The sequence below is a fragment of the Eutrigla gurnardus genome, assembly GCF_963514095.1.
Source record: "Eutrigla gurnardus genome assembly, chromosome: 2".
NCBI classification, from domain to species: Eukaryota; Metazoa; Chordata; class Actinopteri; order Perciformes; family Triglidae; genus Eutrigla; species Eutrigla gurnardus.
The window spans coordinates 28,539,665-28,559,835 of NC_139916.1; the positions used below are offsets into that span (position 1 = coordinate 28,539,665).

The following is a 20,171-nucleotide window of genomic DNA, read 5'->3' on the forward strand; positions in this document are numbered from 1 at the left end:
AATTGGAATTTCCTAAGGCTGCTGCTTCTCATATTAAGTGACAGAGTTGAAGGTACAGCAGATGATGTATGGCAGTTGACTCTACAGCTGAAAGAATTGTGGACATATGTGCTCAGAAATCTCTGTACCTCAGGTTGCATATCTTGATCTATTAAGCTCTATTCCCAGAAAATAACCTGAAAACAAAGTGTCATTATTTATCTCATTACCAAGCAATGATTCTGAAATTTGGGCCCTTAATCAGACTGTGGAGAATGCGCTTTGAAAGTAAGCACAGTTATTTTATACAAGAGATGTGCAAGGAATTTGAAGCATTTCCCTAGAAACCTCATGCTTACCTTTCAGCAGGATCAATGGGTCAAGCTGGCTTGTAAATTAAAGGTTGGTCTCCATTTTACTCAGTACGATACAGGGAATATAAGGGAACATCATACAAGAAAAAACGATTCTCCGTTACAGGGATTATTGGCTATAGAGTTTGGAGAACTCATGCTTATTTTGATTTCTTTTAAAATTACACTGTTCATTCTCTGGTTTCAGTGTACAAAGCAGTACCATCTGTTTTGTATTTTGAGTTCTTGCGTTCATGGAGGTGATTCTTCCTCATTGTTATGGGAATAGGTTTGTGTGTGTGTTGCTGCCTCTGTTCTTTGCCCAGGTACCGTGGTGCGCTGCTGACGTCATCACGTCACCCTTCGTCATCCTCGTCATCTCACGTCCGTGCCGGAAGCCGGAAGCCAGGACGCTGTAAAAGCCGGCTGGAGGGGCAGATGGGGGGGCGGCAGTCTGGATGTGGCTGTTGGCCCCTCGCCGTGTTTCTTCGTTTTCCTTTGTCTTGGGTTGGGGGTTAGGACTTAGCTTTGGTTGTTACTGTTTTGGTTTGGGGATTGTTTTTCCCCCTGGTTTGTTTGTGCTTTCCTTTTAGTTTATGGGTGGCGTTCCTTTTTTGTACTTCGTTGCTCCTTTTGTTTTGTTATTGGTTTAACGCCACCCGTTACGCCCCCCAGTTACTCTGTTACATTATTGTTTACCCAATAAATCCACTTATCATTGCCCCTTGGTTCCCTGCGCACTCTTTTGTTACTGCTCCCTCACCCCTAGACACAAGGGGGGTCGTAACACTCATCAATCCAGAGAAGGTCACAACAGTTGTGAGAAGAAAAACAACAGAAAAGAAAAACAAGAAGCAACTGTCAGTGGACCAAAGAGTCCTCACCCGAATCACAGATCTCTCTGATCATGAGTGGAGTGGGACTTGTTAATGATGGACTTCTCCAACAGAACTGTCAACACTGAACTGAACTCTTACACACTAGCTGTATGGAACAGTTTACTCTACTGTACCTTAACTGGTTAACTTATTGACATAAGAGCAGTATTCTTTGAAGTTTTCATGTAGCTTTAGTGTTTTAAAGGGGACATATTATGCAAAACTGACTTTTTCCTTGCTTTAGTTTGTATATTTGCGTATCCGGGGTGTCTCCCGACCCCTTTAACATGAGTTTTGACAACTAAGTCAATATTTAGTAACTGGCAGAGTCAGGAATTTAGTCTCTAAACGAGCCGTTTGGATTTTTACCGTATTGTGACGTCACAATCCGGTCTTTTGCATATTCTTGCATAGTCATTGCATATTCATGGAATATCCCCGCCCACATTACGCCGGCTACCTGAACAAGGATCCGCCATTTTTTCTTACTCGCTTCACTTGTACTCGACAGCCTAACCGCCACCATGTACAAGCCGAAAGCCAAGCACTGCTGCTCTGTCATCGGATGCACGGGTCCTCATATGTCGCTACATCGCCTCCCAAACAAAGAGGATTTAAAAGCGAAGTGGCTAAATTTTGTTTACCAGGGAAACGTCCCAGCGTCATTGAGCAAAAATGTCCTGGTCTGTGCGAATCACTTCACATCGGACTGTTTCTCCAACCACGGACAGTATACCGCTGGATTGGCAACAAGACTGCTCCTAAAAGATGGATCCATACCCACTGTCCGTGCCGACGCCACCGATGTTGCAACTGTAAGTATTTACAAAAACAGTATAGTTTGTGTTACTTTGGTCATTTAGCACATGAGCTAATGCTAACCGTCGTGTTAGCCGAATGAGGCTGAGCTAACATTACATGTGAAGTGTTCAACGTTGTGCTTACTGGCAGTCGGATTCACTATAGTGTTAATGTTACCAAACGTTAATTTGTCATATCAGCACTCTTTTAAAACATGACGGTGATTTGAGAAAATGAATTAGGACATTGAGATTGTATCGCTTCGAACCGGCCTTGAACCCCTGCTCGGCCATGAACATGGCGAGGAGACGGGTGAAATGTCTCTGTTGTTCGCGGACGGTGAGCTATTGTTCCGCTGTGAACACGCAGGGAAGATTGTTTTAATTGGTCTTAGTAATTCGCGGACGGTGAGCTACTGTTTCGCCGTGAACACGCAGAGGACACGGTATAAAATGGTCTTTTATTCCCGACAAGCTAGCTATGTTCATTACTTAGCATGTTGTGCTAAATGGCTGTGTGTTTGTTTACATGCAACTACAGCTGTAGCGTTGTCAGGAGTTCACGGACGGTGAGCTACTGTTCCGCCGTGAACACGGAGAGGACACGGTATAAAATGGTCTTTTATTCCCGACCAGTTAGCTATGTTCATTACTTAGCATGTTGTGCTAAATGGCTGTGTGTTTGTTTACATGCAACTACAGCTGTAGCGTTGTCAGGAGTTCACGGACGGTGAGCTACTGTTCCGCCGTGAACACGGAGAGGACACGGTATAAAATGGTCTTTTATTCCCGACCAGTTAGCTATGTTCATTACTTAGCATGTTGTGCTAAAGGACTGTGTTGGCAGTCGAAATAGTTCCTGTGCGTTTGTATACATGTAACTACAGCTCTAGCGTAACCTATTGGCATGAGAGACCAGACATGAGAGCACCAAAGCGTTATCTGCAATAAAGCAGTCACTACTTTGTTTTGTTTCCGGAGACAGGGGCTACCTGCTAGATATCTGCTGTGCTACTATCAGTTATATGCAGGCATGGACACAGAAAAGTTTGCTTCACAAATGTCTATTGCTAATCATCATTTCTGTCTACATATTTTTATTTTTCATGTAACATGAGAAAGCAGACACATAACCTATTGCTTCTTTTTGTGTTTAGACAAGTACAACTGTACAGCAGCCTGTGGTGCATCATGTTGCCTGCCAGACAGACCAACCAGTGACATGCAACGTTGGCACACAGCTTTCCATGAGAACTCTCCAGCCTCACTTCAGAAGCACAGGTTTGTTGCCCAAAAGCATATCATGTCATGTTAGTCACTATGTTTCTATATAGTGTAATTTTAGTTTTACTCTGTTATGAATATGGAGTGGCTAATGAAAAATATATTTTCATCTATCAAAGGCACACAGAAATCAGTGTCCTGTGCTGATGTTGGTGTTGGCACCTCAACCATTGCCTTCTCAACTCGTCAACCATTTTTAACATCAACCCCAATAAAAAGACCAAGTAAAAGGGCTCGCTTGGAACTGGAGGAGGAGGAAGAGGCGAATCCATTGGAGGGTAGTTCATCCATGGAAATTCCCGACCCCAAGGATTCTACATTTGATCCAGAGGACTCTGTCACAGTTATGTCAGAGTCAGCAGATGTGACGTGAGTTAATAACCTCAGAATTCCTTTTATTCCCTACATGTTTTTACATAATTTGTCTCAAGCTGTGTGGGAGTTACTAATTTCTCTTTTGATTATTTTGTTTTTCTACTAGACTGGAGCCTTCCTGCCCTGTTCATAAGACACCAACGTATATTGTCTATGAAAAGTGTCTGATGGAGCTGTTTGAGGTGTGCCCTGTCTGTCAGCGTGTGTCAGACGTGCAGACAAGAAGGGTCGGCACATTCATCTCTGTAGAACAAACATGCCCACATTGTCAGTTCTTCAGAAAATGGAACAGCCAGCCAATTCTGGGAAGCACACCTGCAGGAAACCTCCAGCTCTCAGCTGCAATATACACCACAGGTGCATCTTTCTTCAAACTTGAAAAGGTAATAGATTTAGTCATCACTATGTAAATGTATTATTTTTGCATATCATATTGCTAAATGTTGTATAGAGCAGTACTTATGACACATCTTGTCTGTCTGTCCTCAGATCTTCCGGGCATGCAGCTGAAGATGTTTCAGTATGACACATTTAGGCGTCATGCACGGACGTTCATAGAGCCTGCAATCATACACACGTGGAAGACTGTGCAGAACGGGATGATGGAGCAGCTTAGTCAACAGGAGAGTGTTATCCTGGGTGGCGACCTAAGGGCTGACTCACCAGGTATACAAGACTCTCTGATAAATTCTACTCTAATGTTTTTGTTTAGAGAAGTGTTTACGATGAAGTACAACAAATTGATAGGTAAGATTACATTTCTGTGATATTCTACATTTATTTTTGAAGGCCACTCTGCCAAGTTTGGCAGTTACTCAATGATGGACCTGAGGAGCAACACTATTGTCGACATACAGCTGGTTCAGGTGAGTGAAATGGTGTGATCGTTATTCAAGATAACTAATCTGTGTTTAATGACTGCTTTTAAGAATCATATATTTAATAGACTTTTGTCCTGTTTTTCTGATCAGAGCAACGAAGTCGGGGGAAGCTACCACATGGAAAAAGAAGGTCTGAAGAGGAGCCTTGCTCTCCTGGAGGCATGTGGTGTTACATTGGACAGCATTGTCACAGACCGTCACCCTCAGATCCAGAAGTTCCTGAGGGAGGCCAATGTGACACAGTACTACGATGTCTGGCACATGGAAAAAGGTAGGGGTACAATCAAGATAAAATGCCCTTGCTCACAGGTCCACACATTATATTATCCTATTATCATAATCACTAATATGTTACATGGGTTAGAGTTATTTTGTAATCAACTTATACTGTTTATCTGAATGTGACAAATATTGTTTTATTAGGACTGTCCAAGAAACTGGTCAAGATAGCCCAGAACAAAGAATGCGAAAAGCTGAAGAAGTGGCTTCGAAGCATAAAGAACCATGTGTACTGGACAGCAGCCTCCTCTACTTCAGGGCCAGAGAGAGTGGCTAAGTGGACCTCCATTCTCAACCATGTCCAAGACATCCACACACATCCAGATCCTGCTTTCCCCCAGTGCTTGCATCCACAGCGCACCTCAAGGGACAAGAGCAAATGGTTGAAAGCAGGTAGATAAAAACAAAATTGTGAATAAAATGTTTTTTTTTAATATCTAAAAGATGTTTAACAGTTTGAATTCATGTGATTTCTTTTTTCCAGGGACACCAGCTTTCTGCAGGTTAGAAAAGGCACTGATTAACAAGAGAATCCTGAGAGATGTTGAAAAGCTCAGCCCTCACTATCAGACCTCATCGCTAGAGGCATTCCACAGTGTCATTTTGCGGTTTGCACCGAAGAATGTTGTCTTCCCATACCTTGGAATGTTATGCAGGTAATAAAACTACCAGTATCTGTTTATTTCATTATAATTTAGTTTGTTTGCTATCTTTCTAACTACTATTTTTCCACCCAAGACTCTACCTGGCTGCCCTGCATTATAATGAAAATGCTGGCCGACCTCAGGCAACATCGACAAGAGGAGAGCTGCTCTACAGAGTCAACTTCCCAAAGTCAAAACGCGGAGAATGCACTGCAAAGCCTGTGAAAGCAGAGCCAACATTCCGTAAGTTTTACAGTCTTTTATTTAAACTCCACAAATAAAAAGTAAACATGAACATACAGGCATATCACAGAATGTTGAAAATAAACACAAACAAATAAAATCTGAATTCTTTTTACATGGTTTTCAAAAGAAATAATAAATAAGGAGAATGTATAAATATGAAGTAATTAGGTGAAATAACAAGATAAACTTTACACAAGGCTTTTTGGTTCTAGTGCAACTTTCCTGTAAACATACATCTTTGTTTATTGCACTACAGATTACGTTGATGCACTGTTGGACCTCATCTTTGATAAGGTTTTCCAGGACCCTGCCCCATATGTGAACGAGGTGCTGAAGCTTAAAATCCCTGAAGACCTCTCGGCTCAGTTTGACCGACCTGACAAGCTGACCGTTATAGCAGGTTATGTGTCGAGGTTCAACCAAGGACAGGTCTGAACCCAACATACTGTCCTTCTGCATCAGGGAACTCTGCACGAATCCTCAGCACCACGCAGGCGGGCAGCACAACTCTCACTCCCCGGCCCAGAAAGCCCCAGCACCAGCTTACAAAGCTTCTGTAGGCTAGGTATCTATATTGGCTGGACACAATGTAATATAAAGTCAGCACTGAATGTTCACGTCCATGGCAATAAGATACTTTCATTGTTATTATTTTTATATTGATATTGAAGTACAAAGTTCAACTGTTCCACTTCAGTAATTTATCTTCCTATTGTTTTTATTATTTCATATGTCTACACATGTTTACAAATGTACAATAAACAATCTTTACTTACTGTTCTGTGTGTTTTCATTGTTTGATATGTAATTTTCATGTTAACTAGATGGATAGATAGATAGCTAATTAGATATACATTTGTTGATCACAAGCTGGGATCTCAGTAAAAAATAATAAGGATAAACTATAACCATAAACTATAAGCAATGTAAGATAGAGGAAGCACCTACGTACTTTTGAGCATAACATTTTTGCGATAAATTAATAGTATTTAAGTGACTGAAAGCTTACTGCACAATTCCCCTGAGACGTAAAGGTCCATAGTCTGCCCGATAAATGTTTAGTGCATTCTGCAGTGAAAATACATTCAGGCAGACAGGTTCGAGGCCAGGATGGTCCACCATGCATGTTGGTGGCTCAGGAAGCTGCTGTAGTCTTCGTGTAACCTATAAATTATGAAAGATAAGTGAGTGACAATGGATGATAGAAAAGAGAGACTGCAAAATTACAACCATGTTTGCACAGTGTTCACACTTACTTGTGATATTTCCATACAGCATATATTCTCAGGTTCTGTAGGCATTTGTTCACAATTGCCACAGGAACACCTATTTTTTAGCAGAATTGTATTATTGATTGGAAACTACGATAGCTAAGCAATCACGTCGTGTTGTTTCTTTTGTAATATTTATTTAAAGTTTATAAACCGGTATATTTCGAGGTAACAAACTTAACTACTAACCACTGAGAAACATCCATGTTCAATCTTGGCTGCTGACTTTCTTCTGGAGCCTCTTCTTGTTCTGGGTCGGACTCCGGCTCGAACAGGTAAGGTTGCACCGCAGTTTGTTGACCGGCAGCCATTTCTCCCCCGAATCAACCGTTGTTATGGTTACAAAATGGCGTCCTCACGTCTTACGCCCGGCAGGAAGAGGTGGGCGGTGCCAAGACCGTTTGGGCGGCGCACGCAGTAGCTCATTAGCATTTAAAGGGAAAGTCACTGAATCCGGCCGCTGAAAGCAGGGCTGTGAAACTGGTATGTTGAGAACCCTGCTGTGCTCAATCCTTGGGTTTTTTCGACCAAAGCATGTTACTATCATTCCATTTAGACATCAAAGACCCATGTCAACAAGCAGAAATGAGCATAATATGTCTCCTTTAAGCAGCTTTTCTATGGTTCTGTTAAATGTATCTGAACTGGGTTATTGTACATTTCAGAGTGAACTATAAGGCCAAGCTGACAGCAATTAAAAAACACTTTTTTGTCAATTTTTGTGAGAGGCTGACTTTGATTATATAATTCCAATTTTGCCTTTTTGTGTTTAATAAGTAGAAGCAACTTTTCAAAAATATTTTTCACTTATTCATTTTAAATTATCTTTAATTCTAACAGGGAGGTTGCAGATCGTGTTGGCTATTGTGAATTAAACTTAATAAAAACAGTCTCTAGAGAACGTGATTTTGTGACTTACATTGAAGGCTGGTGTCATTGCTAAGGTATAAGAATCTCCTTTAATTAAGATAAAGGGATACTTCACCGGTGGAAATAATCTTTATTGAAAGTGGGTCATATATAAAAAGGTTCTTGTTGGGATAAAATTAACCAAACCAGTTGGAATGTTTAAAATATGTTGTTTATAATAAATATGTTTTGTGATCAATAATTTGCCATGAATGGTTGACAGATCAAACGTTCGTTTTACATTTTGTTAAAATGTCATTTCAAAATAATTGTTGGGCTATTATTTGACGGTTCGGGCTTTACAGGTTTAGAGTCTCACTGGAACATCATCTCTCTTCACTATTGTGACACATTTGCCAGTGTCACAACCTTAATTTGGTGTCTAGGGGAACCCCAAAGAGCAACATAAAAGTCCTGTGAAAATGAAACGGTACTGACACAGTAAAGTGAGTTAAGTTTAACAAAGAGTGGTCTTTGTTAACATGAAGATTATTAGCAGAGAAAGTAACCAGAAGCAATAAACGTATCAAGGTCCAGACAACAACAAAAAAGCATGCAAATAAAGTTCAATGTCCTACTGAAAAAAGATATTGTTGAGCTGCTCAAAAAACAGGAGAAAAAAAGGATACTAAAAGATATGTCAGAGAACTCCTACAATGCTTCTCTATACAAGTATCCACTGGTATCAAAACAGAAACCAAAGGCTTGTGCAGGGGTGTATTCTCCTACATGTCTCCGCCTTTTTCCGGAATCTGAACCAACTATGACAAAATGTGCCGTCCTTTCCTTGTCAACCTAATCGATATGGAAATAAAAGTGATTGTAGCAGCTTTACGTCAGGAGAGGATTTTGATTTCCGTTTTTTCCTACCGATCACATATCTAAACAATATTCTCTGACATTTTCAACATTTTTTTCGTGGACATAATTCTTTGCAGAGCTCTTTAGATTTTTTGCGAACAGGAGTTTTCTGAAATTTTCTGACATTTCTGTGTTGAAATAGACGCTTATATTTACTGTTAACTATGTGAAATATGATTAAAACCACATGCCTTAGTCTACGTATTTGCGCAATATTCTTAATGCTTAATTTTAGGCTGCAGCCTCCCCCTGGTACTGCTGAGGCACACTGTTAAAAATCAATGAGCAAGTTATTTGTCCAGTCATTATTCTCATCACTTCAGTGTACATTTCAAGCTACAAATTATGAGAAAATAATGAGAAAGAACTCAGTAGCTCTTCATCGTTATTCATATATTTGTCATCATCATCACCACCCTGTAATGAAGAAGAACAGTATCCTTGAAACTATATTTGGCAAACTCTCTGGAGTATTAAGTACTTACAACTGCAAGGGGTTCTTTTTGTTTCTGGAGGCTCTACGAGGTACATCACACCATCAATGACTGTTGAGAGAAAAGAAAATGGCAAAATGAATATAGACACAAACACTCACACACACTCACATTTTATATAGCCACTATTGTCCTGGGGGGCGACTGGCTTGGATGGAGTTGGTGATGGTGGCCCTCCACCCATTTGTACTTCATTTTCAGCGGCAGCCAAATCTATTCTGTGCCCGTGGGATTGCACCTAAATCAAAAAGGATTTTTATTACATTAACCTACTTTCAGTACCGACCAACAGGAATTGAACTTCGCTCACCTGCATGTTACAGTATTGCAGTAATGCTAACCATTACACCGCTGTGTTACACTGTTGAAACAAACGAGAAAAATTGAAGTTTTCCATCAATTGATATTTCCTTCAGTCTTACAAGTGGACTCAGGCAGCAATCGCCTCCCACTCAACTGTCTCTCCTTTGCTGCTGCAAAAAATATTCTCCTTTTCTCCATAAGCACGGAGAAGAATGTCCAATTCAACTGCCGTGAAATATGAGGACCTCGCTTTCTCTCCGGTTGCCATGGTGAATTGTAGTATCGGAGCTCCATTGATGATGGCTTTTTATTGGCAGGCACATGCTTAACTCAGAGTTAAAATACTCAAGAGTTGATTGAACTAATTGCAAATTAACAATGAACAAATTGAATATCAGCTGTCTAAAAGTTGCTCAAATGAGCTCTCCTGAGAACAGGCTGTTTGAGCTCTGTCTGTCAACGCCTACTTGGAGAGCCACGGAAAGGATGCTTATGCTAGCAGTAGCATACGTCAATGTTAATGGTGGATGTATTGCTATGGCTCGCCTATGTGGCTCAGGTGAAGTTGCTGGGTCCCGTATGGTTGGAACAGATCCTTTCACGAGGGTCAGTGTCGAGGCAAAGCCAGCTTTGTACTGACCCTCGTTACTGAAGCAGTCCAGTGTGAAGTGGTTAGCACAGACATACAAGCTAACATGAACCGTAGCCGGCACATTGTCATTAAAAATGAAACGCAACCACTGTCCCTTCTGTTCTTCTGTAGCTGGGACAGAATTTAAGCACTTGGATTGATTTGTACAACCAACAACAGAGCAATTTGCGTGTCTGAGCGACGACATTGTGAAACACTGCTGTCTAGCTAGATAGCTGTCTCACCGCAGGACACACCGAACTTCACCTTGGTGATGAACGCCCCTCTTGGATATCTCTTATCATCGTGCAGAGGAGTTCGGCCTATGCAAATGACTCCCTCCGTTATGTAATGACGGGAGCTGAATCTGAACAGCCCGTAGGAGCGCCGTTTTACCAGTGGGGGGGCTGCAGAGACCATGCAGGAGTAACTTGTTTTCCTCTTTCTGGGAGTTGACAGGCTCAGGGAGGACCAGTTTATAGGTGTATATGGGACCTTTAATACCTGCTGTGGTGTTGATGTTGGTGTAAAGACTATCGATATTGATGGTAAATAAACAGGAGTGGGTGGGAACAGCCATGTGTCGAATGGTGTCGATGAAGTGGTAAGTATCTTTGATGTAGCTGGGGTGTTTGGTGGAGAGGGGGTCAAGGAAGTGTTCTATGTATTCAGAGATGTGGTATGAAGTGCTGTTACAATCAGATACTATGGGTCTACTCGGAGGAACTTCATAGGGAATGGTGCAGGTGCGGGGCTCTTTGTGACTTTCGGTAGAAGGGTAAAAGTGTCTGTCGCGGGGTTGGTCTGGTCCATAAAGGTAGCGTTTTTGTCAGGAAGTTATGATTTCTATTGTGAAGTGATTGAATGATAGTCCCGAGTTGTGTCTGGGTCTGAAGTTGGGATGGGTCTATAATGGTGTGGGTTTGATAGTTGTCAGTTGGCTTCAGTGAGGTATTGTTGTCTGTCCATGATTATTATTTTAGAACCTTTATCAACTGGTGTTATGATATTTGGATTATTAGTCAGTTGTGATAGGGCCCTGAGCTTGACCTCCGACAAATTGTCAGGGACATCCGTCGGAGGCCGATATGAACACAGGGCCCGTCGTTTTTTGTTATGTGGTCGAGTTTGACTGTTGGTGGTTCCCAGTTGAATGGGTGTGTAAATGCTTTGCTTAGTCTGCCAGGTCTGGTGTGGAAATAGTTAATTAATGTAATCTGTCTGTGATATTTGTGAAGGTCCCTATGAAGTTCCTCACAGCCATATGTAGATGGATGGGGAATAAATGAAAGCCCGTTTTCTAGAAGGGTTGATTGGGCATCTGATGGGGTGAAAAGTTTAGAGAGGTTGAGAATGTGGGTGTAGAACTCCACCTCAGGCCGTGCTTGGGTTGTGGATGGTACATGTGGTGTGTAAAACAGTAAAACAGTCCTGGAGCTTTCTGTTTGGCCAGGATGTGTGGGAGGTGGGTTGGAATTTACCTGGGATGATGGGAGTGGGGAGTCATTGGCAGGGTGGTGGGGTGAGGGTTCAGGAGTGTGGATCAGGTCCACAGGCGCGTGGGCCGTGGAGTAACGTGATCGGACGGTGGTGTCCCAATTGGACTGGACAAGGAGGGTTCAGATAGGGCTGAGGTGGCAAGTGTAGCCTTAAGAATCCCACTCATCATGGCTTTAACCCCTCCAAGTTGGCCCAATGGGGCCCACAGTGCCAGTCTGAGCACCAGCGTCACCTGCAGGTGTGACCCGGTGAAGGGTCTCTGGTGTAAATTGGGTTGTGAGTAGGGCTGTAGCGATACACTAATCTCACGATACGATACACGATATTCAGCTCACGATACGATATACAGTATATCACCATATTCAGCCAACAATACGATTCAATTTTATACAATTCGATTTTATATTATTTGATACACTGACATCATTTTCTAAAAGATTTTAAAGGGACAGTGTGATTTTGGTGACATCTGGTGAGTGTTCCATGAATTGGATTGAATTAATAAAAACTGAAATAATCAATTACACAATATATGGCCCTGACTGGACAGAGTCTACAGCTTGCAAATGCTGGACAAAATGAATCAAAGATGTGGTGAGAAAATAAGCTACATTTATTGAAGTGCAAAATGTAAGTTACAAAGCACCGATAATGTAGTTCAGACCACACGCGAAGCGCTGCAATCCTAGGAGTGCCAGGGGGATTTGAATGGGACTTGTATCGTTACTCGCGGCTAAAAAATCTGCCGAAAATATCGATTTATAACCAGAATGCATAAAATCACTCAGCCCTAGTTGTGAGTGGAAGTGGTCAATGATCTTAATAAGTTTATTTGTGAAGGTCCCTTTGAAGTTCCTCCCAGTCAAGGTTGGTGGGGCATGGGATAAATGATAGTCCCCTCTCTAGGAGTTTAATCTGTGTGTTGATGGGAAAAAAAAGGTTTGGAGAGATTTAGCACCGTAGATGGTGAGTCCCACCCCAGGTCCAGATTGATTTGAAGTTCTTGTAGAGGGTGATGTGAATAGGTAGAGTTGGAATCAGGTGTTGCAGGCATTGAGTTTTGCGGTGGATCCCAAGATGTTCACAGGCGAGTGTGGAGATATAAATCTCTCCACCTAGTCCTGGGTCTTCCCCGTGGTCTGGAACACCTTTCTAGGGAGGCACCTAGGGGGCATCTGTATCAGATGCCTGAACCACCTTGGCTGTCTCCTTTCGATAAAAAGGAGTAGCGGCTCTGCTCCGAGTCCCTGACTGGCCTTCTCACCCTATCTCTATGGAAGACGCCAGCCACCCTCCTGAGGAAACCCATTTCGACTGCTTGTACCCGCGATCTAGTTCTCTCGTTCATGAACCATCCCTCATGACCAAAGGTGAGAGTAAGAACAAAGATTGACAGGTAGATCGAGACATTTGCCTTTCTTCCGGCTCAGCTCTCTTTTCGTCACAACGGAGCGGTACAGCGAATGCAATACCGCCCCCGCTGCTCCGATTCTCCGGCCAAACTCACATTCCATTGATCCCTCACTCGCGAACAAGAACCTAAGGTACTTGAACCCCTTCACTTGGGGTAAGGACTCATTCCCTACCCGGAGGAGTCAGTCCATCGGTTTCCTGCTGAGAACCATGGCCCCAGATTTAGAGGTGCTGATCATCATCCCGACCGCTTCACATTCGGCTGTAAACCGATCTAGTGAGTGCTGGAGGTCACAGAACGATGATGCCAGCAGGACCACATCATCTGCAAAAAGCAGCGATGAGATCCACAGCACACCAAACTGCAAACCCTCCTTCCCCTGACTACACCTTGATATCCTGTCCATGAATATCACAAACAGGATTGGTGACAAAGCACAGCCCTGGCGGAGGCCATCCCCTACTGGAAACAAGTTTGACTTACCTCCGAGTACCCGAACACAGCTCTCGCTTTGGGAGAACAGAGATTGGATTGCCCTAAAAAGTGACCCCCTCACCCCACTCTCCCCAGGTCCTGACGAGTCTGGGGTTACTGGCAACCGGCTGTTTCCAGCAGGAATTGGCAGACAGGTAAGTATTTTACATACATATTATATATAATCAATTTCATTAAGACCTTCTTTTGATCTAATATAATTCTGTTTTATCTAATTCTATAGGTCTGGTATATATTATAGCTGTCCCTAAGCACAATAATGCCTGCTGTTTTGGACGGCATTAATAATATGCGTAGTAGATATCCGGTTTCCCTACACTGCGCAAGAACAGGCCAAAATTAAAATGCAATTTGCAGCAATGTCCGGTTTCCTTAATGTAATCGGTGCAATTGACTGCACTCATTGTGATAAGGGCTCCATATGAAAACAAGTTTGTTTATGTCAATCGAAAAAATGTACATTCAATTAATGTACAGGTCATATGCGACTCAAATATGACCCTTACAAACATTGTGGCACGCTGGCCTGGCTCAACACATGATTCATTCATATTGACACACAGCAGTGTAGGGAACAGACTACAGGCAAGTGCAGGACGTGATGGCTGGCTTCTTGGTGAGTTTAACATGAAGAAATTGTAACTTGTTAAAATAATTTTTCCGTAAACGAATAAATTCACCCAAGGAGGAGATCGTAGACAAAAGTAAAGTCGACGTCTGACTTTAATCTTGATCAAGAGGAGCAGTTACAGTGCAACAACGTATGAGGATGCTACAGAGGAAGTGCTCCAATCATTGTTGTGACTTGAGTCTTTTAAAAGGCACAGGAGATAATGCGTCACTGACAGTTAGCCTTCATGTAGAACAAGACATCATGACTACCAGGCCTCTGATAACATTTAGGTCAGCCATGGGGATACAAAAATAATAAACAGTTCAACACATAAAGCTGTAACCTGAACAAAGAAAACTTTAAGACATGGGGTTATACAAAAGTCTTATAACAGATCTCTTGGTCCTGATGAACCCTATATTTATGTATTAATTGTAACCTGCAGGTGACAGTGGCTACCCCCTGAGACGCTGGCTCCTCAACCTCTTTTTAAACCACCAGAGCGCAGAGGAAATGGGCTACAATGAGTGCCACGCTCGTGCATGCTCAGTCGTGGAGCGTGCCCCCCCCCCCCCCCCGTGAGCATGATGACCCCGAGCCACAGCCCCCTGCCCGACTGGAGGGGTATCAACAGGGTGCAATAATGTGCGAGGATGTCATGCGGTGTTTGTAAGGTAAGAGACAATAATCATTGTTAATTTTTTAACGGATTCTTTTATTAACATGGCAATTTCTTGCAACACAGTGCGCATTTGTCATAGCTCATCTGCAATGTTGTTAATGGCGGTGATTTCTGTCTCGCTGCAGTTGCAGGACGGCATCAGTGAGCACCCGACCGCGTGATGTGCTTTGTGCCGGACCCCGACGCTGTGTCGAGGGCCCGTCACCGTCACCCTCCTCTACGCCCAACGCTGCAGACGGAAGGACAAACTATTTAACTTTGTGTTTTTTTATACAATAAAAGTTTAAAATCAGTTTAACCTTATACCTCTGGTCTCAGTCGCATCTGTGTCTCCCTCCTTTTCGGACACAATCCCTGACATGCTGGCCTCTCCAATTATGCCAGCAATTGTGCGGTGGAGTGAAGGTGTGCTTGGCCCCCCACCAGTTGCAGCCATGCTCCTACGGTTGGAGGACAAACTTATCTTTGCTGCCACCTTGAATGAATGAGATTATTTCTCACATTTAAAATCAATCACATCAAAGTCAAACTTCCTTCAAATACTCAAGCAATAGATTAAATACATGTTGGTAAAAGAGCAGAAAGATGTAATTTACCTTCAGATTGGACCACTTTTTCTTTAGTTCTGCCACCGTCCACTCCGTCCCACTGACGCCGTTGACCGCAGCAGCAATGTGTTGCCACTCGCACTGCTTATTTTTGTTGGTGATCCCGCTGCTGTGGCCACTATATAATTTTTTTTCCAGGCCTCCACCTCCCCAACAAGTGTCTCTATTTCAGTTTGGGAAAACTTATGCTTCTTCGTTTTTCTCTGACCTGTCACCATGATTCACCACACGAAAACGATTGCATACCGGCTCATTAATATGGTATAAATTGGGCGTGTACAGGGTGAGATTCAGGTGCGCACACTTGTTGGTGATTTGTGATTTATAAAGGGAACATTGCCTACAGCTTGCGAAACTTGCAAACTTTGGCTTTTCGGCGTACGTACACTTTTAGTAAGGATCCTACGCACAGTTATATAAATGAGGCCCCTGGTCCGTTGTTCCGCAGAACGGAACCCACATTGTTCCTCTTAAATCAGAGGTTCGACTACCGGCCGAACCCTCCTTTCCAGGACCTTGGAGTAGACTTTATCAGGGAGGCTGAGTAGTGTGATACCCCAGTGTGATACCCCTGTAGTTAGTACACACTCTCTCGTCCCCCTTTTTAAACAGGGGGACCACCACCCCGGTCTGCCGCTCCTTAGGCACAGTACCTGACTTCCACACAATGTTGAAGAGACGTGTCATCCGAGACAGCCCCTCAACCATCAAAGCCTGGACGGATCTTATCAATCCCCGGGGCTTTGTTACTGAGGAGTTGTTAGACTACCTCAGTGACTTCCACCTGGGAAATCGAAGATGATCCTGCATCAGACTCCAGGTCTGCCTCTACAATAGAGGGCGTATTTGTCTGATTCAGTAGTTCCTCAAAGTGCTCCTTCCACTGCCTGATTACCTCCTCAGTTGAGGGCAACAGTGTCCCACAGAGACATTCCACGTCCCCTGAGCAAGCCTCTGCTGCACCGGTCTGGCCAGTCGAGGTCCCTTGCCTTCACTCCCACCTCATTCGGTCTTTTTGAACCATTCTTAGTCCAGCCCACTTGCCTGAGACCAATTTTGTATGGGAGACCCTACCAGGAGCACCAGGCTTCAGACAACACAGCCCTTAGGGTCATAGGGACACACAAACCTCTCCACCATGGCAAGGTGATGGTTCCCAGAGAGGAAATATAGTCAAAATTGGTGACTTCTTGACAGAGAAAAGGCAGACAGTGACTTTTGGCGCATGTGGATGGAAGAAAACAACAACAAAACCCAGAGGGTTTGCAGTCTCCATTTCAAGCCGGAAGACTTTGAACAGAATATCCTGGGAATTAAGAGAACCGCTCTCCAGAACACTGCAATTCCATCGATATTCACCTTCCCAGATGACGATGAAACATCTGGCACTAAACACATAAGAGACTCACTAATACTTGACTCTATTTCTGATCACACACACACTGATACAGTCATCTGCAGTTAAGCAGCACATCACATATAAGGTGTATAAAAAAGTATTGACTGATCCATTCAAATAATTGAAATTAGGTGTTTCAATGACTTCCATGGCCACAGGTGTATAAAAGCAAGAGGAGCTCAGTGAATTCCAGCGTGGTACTGATAGGATACCACCTGTGCAACAAGTCCAGTCATTTCCTCACTTCTTAATATTCCACAGTCAACTGTCAGTGGGATTATAACAAAGTGGAATTGGGAATTGACAGCAACTCAGCCAAGAAGTGGTACACCACATAAAATGACGGAGCAGGGTCAGCGGATGCTGAGGCACATAGTGCACAGTATGGGGTCAGTTCAGTCTCATTAATAATGAATGCACAGAGAAGGATTCACAAATGTATTTTGTGATTTATATATAAATGACTCTCTTCTCACAAATACATTTCGTTTTAAATAAATGTCATATAAATCCATAAATATATTAATTAAAAAAATATTTGCAATTTTCATCAAAAATGTATTTGGATGTTGTTACATTTATATACAAACTGTTAAACTTGAATTTACAAGACGCTTTTCATTTGTGAACTTGTTTGCATTTGTTCGTGAACTGGTCTGTATTTGTTTGTGGATTTTTGAGACAAGGAGTACCTCACCATGGCCAGAGCACAGCTTTTTCTCTGCGCACTTTGCGCATTTGCGTTAGCTAACTAGTTAGCCATAATGCTTTTCGACAACGGATCATAAGCTAACTTAGCAAGCATAATATGATCCTACTAACATTAGAAAACATAACCGTATCGGTCATTTGCTTGCTAAAGCTTACCTGTTGTTAATGGATGCAAAAATAAATTACAAGCAAACCATAATAACTAATAGGTAAATTGCTTACTACATTGGTTTCAAAGTGATGACTATAACAGCTAGCTAACGTTAGCTAATGGATTTAGCTAGCTACAAACAAGCTAACGTTGGCTAGAGAGAGAGAGAATAAAATCACTTTTTTAAATACTTTTTGTTCTTATTTCTTTTACCTAAAAGCAACGCAAAATGCGCAGAGAAAAAGCTGTGTTCTGGCCATGGTGAGGTGCCCCTCGTGGGAATGCAGTCATGTGATTGGCTGAAAACGAGGGAGGCATCTGATTGGCTACAGAGAGTGCCTTGTTGAAAAAAATGCATTTGTGAATCCAGCCACGTCAGGAGAGTCTCAAAAATCCACAAACAAATACAGACCAGTTCACGAACAAATGCAAACAAGTTCACAAATGAAAAGCGTCTTGTAAATTCAAGTTTAACAGTTTGTATATAAATGTAACAACATCCAAATACATTTTTGATGAAAATTGCAAATATTTTTTTAATTAATATATTTATGGATTTATATGACATTTATTTAAAACGAAATGTATTTGTGAGAAGAGAGTCATTTATATATAAATCACATCCCATAGCACAGATGTCGCCAACTCTCTGCAGAGTCAATCAGTACAGACCTCCAAACTTCATGTGGCCTTCAGATTAGCTCAAGAACAGTGTAGAGAGCTTCATGGAATGGTTTCCATGGCGATCAGCTGCATCCAAGCCATACATCAGCAAGTGCAATGCAAAGCGTTGGATGCAGTGGTGTAGAGCACGCCACCACTGGACTCTAGAGCAGTGGAGACGTTCTCTGGAGGGACCAATCACGCTTCTCCATCTGGCAATCTGATGGACGAGTCTGGGTTTGGTGGTTGCCAGGACAACGGTACTTGTCTGACTGCATTGTGCCACGTGTTGTAACGGGCCGAGATCTTGTCCCGTTCACCTTTTGTTTCCTTTTAATGAGGTCATGCCCCATTCACGTGACCTAGGATAAAAAAAGGATACGTCATATCTGTCATGGCGGCGCCGGTAGCGAGAGGAGCAGTAGCAGCAGCAGCGGAACACAGAGTGACGTGTCCCACGTTTTAGCGTGCGCGTTATGAGAAACGGCTTAGTGTCCAGGAGTGGTAGTTAAACCCACGTCCGCCACGTTTGGCCGCCGGGGATACCGCGATCATCCGCGAACCCAGCTCGTCCGCCACGTTTGGCCGCCGGGGAGTCCGCGATCATCAGCGAACCCAGCTCGTCTGCCACGTTTGGACGCCGGGGATACCGCGATCATCCGCGAACCCAGCTCGTCTGCCACGTTTGGCCGCCGGGGATACCGCGATCATCCGCGAACCCAGCTCGTCCGCCACGTTTGGCCGCCGGGGATTCCGCGATCATCAGCAAACCCAGCTCATCCGCCACGTTTGGCCGCCTGTGACCGTCGGTCTTCCACGAGCTCCGACTTTTGACTGCCTACTGACTCTGACGGCCACGTTTGACCGGTTGTCCCACGTGTGAGTACCGACCGATCGTGTTTTGTTTTGTTACTTTTGTTTTTCCTTTTTTTTTGTTCCTGGCTATTTTGGGGATTTCTCTTGTTAGTTATTTTTTCAAGATCGGATGTTTGTTTAAAAGAACTGAGATATGGACTCATTAAAGAATATTGTTTATTATTTATGGACCATTTAAATACACTTTTGAAAAGAAAACGAAAAGCCTTGGTTGTATTCTGTTTCTTTGTTCTTTGTGCTGGGTTCAGTCTGATAAATGTGTTTTAAATAAGGGGTATGTACTTATCACAAATGTATTATTAGGAACATATCATTTGTGGGGGTTAAAATATTGTGTGACACAGACATAGACACCTGACTGGCACCCCAGCATTAACCAAACCAGTCACACTGAAAAAAAACCGTCACATAAAAAATGGCACCCCAGATGGGACTCACATCTCCTGTCCCCAGTTGAACAAGGAAATAACCGTGAAACAACCAAAGGAAATAATAAAGCCAAAAACAAATAAAGGGAAAAGCCGCTTCCTCTGAAACAAACAAAAAAACACCAAACACCTGGTTCTGGAAACAAACGAACAGACTAAACTACAAACTCAAAAACAACCATCAAACCATTAAACAAGGACAGGAACAAAGAACTGCACTCGTTTGGGAGGGGAAAACTATTTCTGGAACAAAGGAACAAAATGGACACCAACGCAGACTCATTGCTGTGGGGAATGGATGTATTGGAATCCCTACCACCAAATCCAGTATTCGCTGCTGGACATGGAATTGACTGAAGCTTGTGACCTTGCAAAGCCATTACCGCCTGAAAATGCTATCAAACCAAGCAGCCACCAACATGAAGGTCCTCAGGCCATACGTT

The 20,171-nt window shown here is 42.9% G+C and overlaps 1 protein-coding gene and 2 long non-coding RNA genes across 3 annotated transcripts; 2 read left to right on the forward strand and 1 right to left on the reverse strand.

Annotated features, from left to right (window-relative positions):
* Positions 1–1,666: 1,666 nt before the first annotated feature.
* Positions 1,667–3,552, forward strand: LOC311025020. Its single transcript, XR_014598355.1, has 3 exons — positions 1,667–2,025; positions 3,168–3,291; positions 3,414–3,552. It is a non-coding gene; the product is annotated as an uncharacterized lncRNA (long non-coding RNA).
* A 638-nt stretch (positions 3,553–4,190) lies between these two features.
* Positions 4,191–6,495, forward strand: LOC311024897 (uncharacterized protein). The gene is made up of 7 exons (XM_084027478.1): positions 4,191–4,335; positions 4,459–4,535; positions 4,641–4,821; positions 4,974–5,222; positions 5,314–5,485; positions 5,568–5,716; positions 5,976–6,495. Exons 1-7 carry the CDS (start codon positions 4,269–4,271, stop codon positions 6,152–6,154), a joined length of 1,074 nt encoding a protein of 357 aa, XP_083883604.1. The 5' UTR covers positions 4,191–4,268; the 3' UTR covers positions 6,155–6,495.
* LOC311024904 lies at positions 6,165–7,615 on the reverse strand. The gene is made up of 3 exons (XR_014598342.1): positions 6,976–7,615; positions 6,729–6,883; positions 6,165–6,297 (listed from the first exon to the last, which is right to left on the reverse strand). It is a non-coding gene; the product is annotated as an uncharacterized lncRNA (long non-coding RNA).
* Positions 7,616–20,171: the final 12,556 nt, after the last annotated feature.